Source organism: Nematostella vectensis, chromosome 14, assembly GCF_932526225.1.
Source record: "Nematostella vectensis chromosome 14, jaNemVect1.1, whole genome shotgun sequence".
NCBI classification, from domain to species: domain Eukaryota; kingdom Metazoa; phylum Cnidaria; class Anthozoa; order Actiniaria; family Edwardsiidae; genus Nematostella; species Nematostella vectensis.
Genome location: NC_064047.1, coordinates 11,261,339 through 11,268,500, shown reverse-complemented (window position 1 = coordinate 11,268,500; position 7,162 = coordinate 11,261,339). Strand labels below are relative to the sequence as shown.

The 7,162-nt window shown below is 41.4% G+C and overlaps 1 protein-coding gene across 2 annotated transcripts in view; it reads left to right on the top strand.

The window, feature by feature from the left end:
• Nucleotides 1-4,989, top strand: part of LOC5513778 (protein kinase C and casein kinase substrate in neurons protein 1) — a 5,293-nt gene extending 304 nt beyond the window's left edge. Inside the window, exons 2-6 of one of the 2 annotated variants that reach the window (XM_032383313.2) lie at nucleotides 465-747; nucleotides 1,472-1,741; nucleotides 2,154-2,484; nucleotides 2,654-2,774; nucleotides 3,409-4,989. In XM_032383313.2, coding sequence (XP_032239204.2) covers nucleotides 468-747; nucleotides 1,472-1,741; nucleotides 2,154-2,484; nucleotides 2,654-2,774; nucleotides 3,409-3,504 — 1,098 coding nt within the window. In that variant the 5' untranslated portion in view covers nucleotides 465-467 and the 3' untranslated portion in view covers nucleotides 3,505-4,989. Of the gene's footprint in view, nucleotides 1-379; nucleotides 748-1,471; nucleotides 1,742-2,153; nucleotides 2,485-2,653; nucleotides 2,775-3,408 lie in introns of both variants that reach the window. The other variant, XM_032383312.2, reaches the window with a different exon arrangement.
• The last annotated feature ends 2,173 nt before the right edge of the window (nucleotides 4,990-7,162 follow it).

Sequence of the window (7,162 nt, the reverse complement as noted above, 5' to 3'; positions counted from 1 at the left end):
TAGATATGGACACAGTGGAATGTTATAGGTGGTGGCAATTGGTGGTGGATATAGGGTAGGAGTGCTGCGAAGCAGTGGATCACCTATGGATGTGAATAAGCAAGTGAGGATACCAAGGGGTGAATAAAGATAGCAATTGACAGATACGGATAGAATTGTAAAGGATAGCAATAGTCTTCGCTTTCGCGACTAACAAACGCAGTGAACAGCTATGGATGGGTAACGATAGCAATGGACAGCAATAGATGGGTAAGGATAAGGAATGATGGTGTAGCTAAGTAGTAGTAGATTGGTATAAATCAATGGCACACTTCGAAGTAGGTTACATGAAGTACCAACCTATCATAGTTTTTGCTGGATAATGTGCATGTGTCTGCAGGCGCGTGTTATGAAGCAGGTTAACAAAAAAGACCGAACTAACAAACAGTTCTTCACACCTCGTCTATTCCCCCGTGAAACACCTGGAAATGGAGCCCACAGACCACGATAATCGAAACGAAGTGCAATACCCTGCTCTGCCAAGCGATAACCTGTACGAAAACATCTACGAGAACAGTCCAGCAGATAATACGCTAGAAGAGACGAAGCAAACAACTCAACAAGAGAGCGAGGCTAGTTTCTGGCAGGTGAACAATTACAAGCGGACAGTGCGACGAGTGGATGATGGAGCGAAACTCTGTGATGACTTTATGAAGATGGTCAGCGAGAGAGCAGAAATCGAAGCACTTTACGCCGCTAAATTACAAGGTATTGGAAAGTGTACTCGGTTTTGTGTTGTTTTGGATCGCAAAGAATTTGGTCGTTTCGAGTGCTGGGTTGTTGATGTGTCGCCATAGAAATAAAATGGTTTCGTTGTTAATTATGTGTAAACTATCGAAAAATACATTCATGTTCTACAGATTATACACATCGTCAAAATGATGGTTTTTTAGTCCATTTTTTGATGAAGTGTATCTTTCAAAACATATTTACGACAGCTTAACTTATATGTAAGGCTCGAATATAAAACAAAATGAATGTGTGTAAGAAAAATACAGAGATAGATATAAATTAGATTATTTGTTTATTTTTAAATTATTTGACAATACAAATAGTATTTTTTTAGGTAAACCATGCCCCAAGAAGTGGCTTACAGACTCAGGTTCCCAAATATCTCCCAACATGCTGTACAATAAAAAACAAATGATTTTGAGCCCTAAAAATACGACTAGTATCCATGATAACACCTAGCACCAATTCATGGAGTAGAAAACAAGTGTAGAGAACAAGTGCAGTGTTATTTACTGTAGGGCTATGACCAAGGTCTTAAAAAGGGCTGAGGTCAACATTTTCTAGACCGTGGTCGCAGTTTTTCTAATACCACCCAACCTTAAAGTCGGTAAATTTTTATGTAACTTGTGTACCCTATTTTGCTAGTCCTGTAGTACATTTAATGTGATGTATACAAGAATATAGATATAAATTCTTTCAGCTTGGTCCAGAAAATGGCTTGATCTGCTAAACAAGGGACCTGAATATGGGTCTTGCAAAGACTCATGGGTACACGTGACATCTGAGGCGGAACAAGTGGCACAGGTTCACATCAATCTACAAAGCACCCTACTGTCACGTGTGCATGAGAGTGTTGCCGCCTGGAAAGGTGCTAACTACCACAAGTCAATTTTGAGCTGGAAAGAGACTAAGAATGCAGAGGAAGGCTTTAGCAAGGCTCAGAGGCCATGGGCGAAAAGATATGATGATGGTGAGATTGCAGGTTCCTAGCTCACTCATAGTGATTTTTTATATTGCAAGTCCTTCCTAGCTCACTCATATATAAAGACTTTTACTCTAACCTCTGACACCTCTTTTCTTATCCTCCAACTCTCCCAAACTCCTCCCTCAGATGATGTCAAAAACTAAGGAGGGGGGCTGAGAATTGACTTGTTTCAATTTGTTCTATTATTCTTTAACCTTTTAGCACAAAAAGTGGTGAGGCTGCGCTCCCCTAGCCCCTCCACCTCCGCGGTGCCTGTTTATGTCATTGGTTGGAATGAGTGACATTACAAGTTTACACATTTTTGGTGTTCACAAGAACTTTTGAGAACCCCTGACAGAATCATAGTGCACTTGTGTTCTCCATAGATGTGATAATTCCCTAAATTGATTTATTCTAGTTCTAAAGTCTAAGAAGGCCTACTATGCAGCATGCAGAGCAAGAGATCAGGCCGAGAAACTCTACAACTCATCAGATCCAAACACAATAAAAGAAGATCAGATAAAAAAGACAAAGGAGAAACTGATGAAGAGCGAAAGGGAAGTGTCCACAACACAAGACAAGTACAAGGAAGCTGTGAGAGACATTACTAACTATAACCCCAAGTACAAGGAAGACATGTGCTTTGTGTTTGATAAACTGCAGGCGTTTGAAGGAGAGAGAAAGGCATTCTTCAAACAAACAATGCAGGGGCTTTGTAATGCACTAAATGTACAGCAGTACTTTGAAAGGTGATTGTCCTGTGATGAGAGACTAAAAAATAAGGCTTATTAACTATGACTGCACAAATTTGTGCAACCAAGATGTGGTTGGAAGAACTCAGCAAATCAGCACAACTTCTGATTGATATCATTGTTTTGATACAATGACATGTTTTCATTTCTGTGTGAAATTCCGCAGGTTTACCCAGATTTATAATGAGTTGTCCAACAAGTTTGAGAAGACAGAGCCAACAGCAGACCTTGGATGGTGGGCATCCACCTACGGCACAGACATGCCAATCAAATGGCCAGAATATGAGGTGGGTACGATGTCACACACTTGTCAATCAACTGGTCATAGTATGGGGTGGGTATGAAGCCATTAACATGCCATTAAACTGGTCATAGTATGGGGTGGGTATGAAGCCATAGACATGTCAATCAACTGGTCATAGTATTGGGTGGGTATGAAGCCATGGACATGTCAATGAACTGGTCATAGTATCGGATGGGTATGAAGCCATGAACATGTCAATCAACTGGTCATAGTATGGGGTGGGTATGAAGCCATGAACATACCATTCAACTGGTCATAGTATGGGGTGGGTATGAAGCCATGGACATGTCAATCAACTGGTCATAGTATGGGGTGGGTATGATGTCAGGCACATCAATCAAGTAGCAAAAATATGAGGGCGGTATTTACACACGTCGCCAATCAAGTGACTAGAATACGAACATGTCTCTCAATAAAGTGGCAGAAATTTATGAGATGAATATGAAACAACAGGTGCCACTCGATTGACAATATATGGGTCATCTGACGTTGTGGACATGTAAAGTCAATTATGTACTTCTTTAGCGCCATCTAGCTTAAGGTAATCTATCGAACTAGGTGTTTTTGCACCTTTTAGCACCAGTGTTTATATCTCTTTCTTGATTTCTTTTGTTCAGGATTACGTCGCGTTTAGTGACTTGGGGCAGGAAACTGATGCACAAACTGTCAGCGAGTCATCTAAGACGAAAAGTGTTGTTTGTACTACACTGTGATTGCTACCCGCTATCTAAACTGGCAAGAAGGCCGCAGCGTGTAGGGGAATGTCGTCTGCTACGCACCACGCACGGCACAGGCAAATACAGTTGTTTTAGAGTTGACAGCTCGACCTGTAAAACCGTAAACACCACAAATGTGTGGAAGGGGTTGACGTAAAGAGAAAAAAGCATTATTCTTGGCCCACTTCCCTCGTTATCAAATCCGCAACATTTGTACATAACGTTCTGAGTCAGATGCGAGAGTGGTAGTTAACCCAATCACTTTTTACCCTTTTGTCTTGTTATCCGCAAAACAGACTATCGCTTTCGTATAGCAATCCAAAAATATTTTTTATTGAGCTCGATTTTTTTAACGCATCCTTACGGCACAACAACGAGGATTATTATTCGTATAGGTACAAATTGTTCAATTGTATTATCTATACTTTACTGCGTTTTCTAATAAGCGAACTCTTGCAAATAATTTCCAACTGCTAAACCGCTTTCTGGCTTCTATCATTCAAACTAACGGAGTTACATCTGGTGGTATTTGATTGGTCAGCGCCTCGCGGAGAAGTGTCGTGACTGGAAACCATTTCAGTGCTGGCCAATGAATATGCTTTATTCAAAGGTTTTGAATGATGGAAGATAGAAGTCGTTATCATCGGCAAGAGTTCGCAAAACATTGAAAACAGCAGTAACAAATGTAACAGTATTTCCCGTGTTTGCACCAGAAAACTTTAAAGTAAGCTAGCCTGAAAAACCCCGTATAAATTTTAATGATTCTCTTAATTTATCACCGTAGAATCGCAGAGTTTTAACCATTAGCGTGGCCAACGGTAGTCTGCTAGCAGCCGCTTTAAGTGTCACGCACGCCTTCCCCTCTGAGCTTTTTGGGAAGGCGTCCATGACACTAAAAGCGGCTGCTAAAGACTGGGCCAACAGGGAACCAACTGAAAACTTACTGCGCGTACAAGATGCGCAAGTCATGCCGCTGACCGAAAAGGCGACTTTCACTAACATGTAACGTGACTTGTTGTGTGGTAAACTCGCGCGATCAGGCTTTTAGCGGCAAAATACCAACAGAAAGCAACTTATTTGGCGCTTACGAATAAGCCAGAAAGTTTCTTTGCCAGAAGGAACTTATTTTCATTGATATTTTGTTCATAGTTCTCTGGAGTGACGGGCGCAGTGTGTTAATTTTGGTTTGAATTTGACATTCAGGAAGCCACATGATAGCCTTGTCGCCTATTTGCTGTGAATACAATTGACCGCTTTAGTGTACTTGACAGGCCGATGCGATGTCACCTTTTTGATAAAAAAAAAAACATGGAAAAAGTTTTATTGACTCGAAAAAATATAATTTATTAATCAATTATTTATCATCATCATCTTATCTATTGAAATCTTCCTGCACTAGACATTTATAACCCACGTGGCCGGCCACGGTGGGCTTTTGTAACTTTTTGAAAAAGTGTGATATAAAAATATATTGAAACCGCGTTTATGTGTATTTACAAACTCACAAGTCAATGCTACGGATAACACAATTCTACAGTTTATGGGCGGCGAAAAAAAAATATTTGGAGCGCACAAACCAATATGTATATTGTTTTATCTCCGACCTAACCCCCCCCCCCCCCCCCCCCCTGTCTCTACTTCAAAGGGTACTACGATGTTTACGTCATTCACTATACTAAGATAGCATAAAATAAGAGACTCTCGTTCCCATATTGGCTATTTTTGTAAGTATTTTTCGTAGCCACTACCACTGCGCGTGAGGATTTGCTACTTTTATTTTGTCCTACTCCCCCGCGGGTTGCGTGTTGTTGTTTTGCCAACTCGTTTGATTATTTATGTCTGTTTGAGCGGCGAAATCAAAAAGAGAGAAAAGTAGCGACGAGCAGTAAAATGGCTGTGATATCGCGTTTGATTCAAATCAATAGTTATAGAAATGTCTAGAAACAACCAAAGTAATACAGTAATCTCCCTCTTTTTTTTTTTATTATTAGTGGAGCTCAATACTTTCGGCTTGCTAGCTTTGATCATCACAAAAATGCATTGGCTACAAGGATAGGCCTGGATAGGTAATTTGGGTTTATTTGTACAGATTTTTCTTGTTTCTTTCTGAGATCACCGGGATATTTCAGTCTCGTACCATCGTTATTTGCTGTTGCGCGGACAGGAACCCTAAGCAGAGACAGAAAAAAAGCGAATTCCGTCCCCGAAACGCATCCTGACCTTCATGCACCGTGCGCTCTTCAACCTACCCGAAATGCATCGCGCTACGCTTGGGTACAAGACTGGGGATATTCACAAAAATCAACATCAAGTCTTCTTGATTTTTACACACTTTTTCGAAATCTTGCAAGTCTCAAGTTACTGCATTCCCTAAATATACCGCTACTGCCTGGAAATTTTCGATGATATTAGCAAATTCGGTGTTCTCTTCGGTTTCAACTCAAAAGACAGCGGCAAATAAAAAGATGACAATACCAAAGCGCGGGGGTAGGTGTGATGGTTACTAAAAATAGCCAGGATGGGAATCGACATGGTGCGCGGGTATAATATCAAAGAGTCTCTCTCTTATTATCTTTTGCTCTCTTGATATTTCATTTTTCTACCGAGAAAATTATTGGGTGGGGGGATGGGCATGGTGGGCCCAGTGCACCCGGGATGGCGGTTCCGCCGCCCATGCCGTTGAATTGGTAGTTTCACGACCGCCGAAAATTCAAAGTAGCATGTATAACCAATCATACCACCTAGGCCAATCGATTTCTTTGCTGTCTATAGTCAAATCCCTGACGGCGCGACGGCGAAAAGGGCAGGAATTGGTTGGCATTAACTACTCGCTACTCGAGTATGCCCCGATTGGCTCTCGCGTCAACTTAGCTGATTGGCCGGTATCCTATGATCTGGTCCCTGAGACCCAGTCTCCGCATATCCGTTCTCGTTATATAAACGCAAACTTTTGTTTTAAAAAAGATCTACGTCCACATTTTGTAGACCCGAGCCCATGAAAACGCAGAAATGATACGACCCTCTACAGCACATGCATTCGCCCACTATTTTGTTTGTCCATCGCGCACAGTGAATCACGTCAACATTTTCGTAAAGTTCCTTTATCGCATCCACAAGGCTCTGAAGGGGTATATTTACAAATGGTTCCGTTTTCGCGTTTACATGTGCTGTTGACGTAACACGTTGCGTTTTCAATGGAACACGGATACGAGAGGACGGGCTCTGATACTGGACACCTCAAGAGTACGTGCACGAACAAATGCTATGTTTGCAAGTGCGAAAACGCCCTCTTTTTATTTTCTATGCAGTGATGCGTAAAATAATTGCAAGTCGCACGCGCGATTTCTGAAGGCTAAGTTCAAACGTCGTATTATCCATGAGCCGTATTCAATACAAATGAAGTTGAAACAATCGATTCGATTCATTTGCATTGAATACGGCTCATGGATAATACGACATTTGAACTTAACCTAAGTTCAAACGTCGTCCTCTCCTTTCGCAACTTGTTTTTGATTTTTCTACTTTCCGCAACAAATGTCTTCAAGTTATGGAAAAAATTCACGTGACTTGGCGCGTGCGACTAGTATTATTTTTTGTGAGACAAATCGCAACTGAAGTGTACGCGGCAGGGCAAAACAAGGGGTTTTCTCGCGCG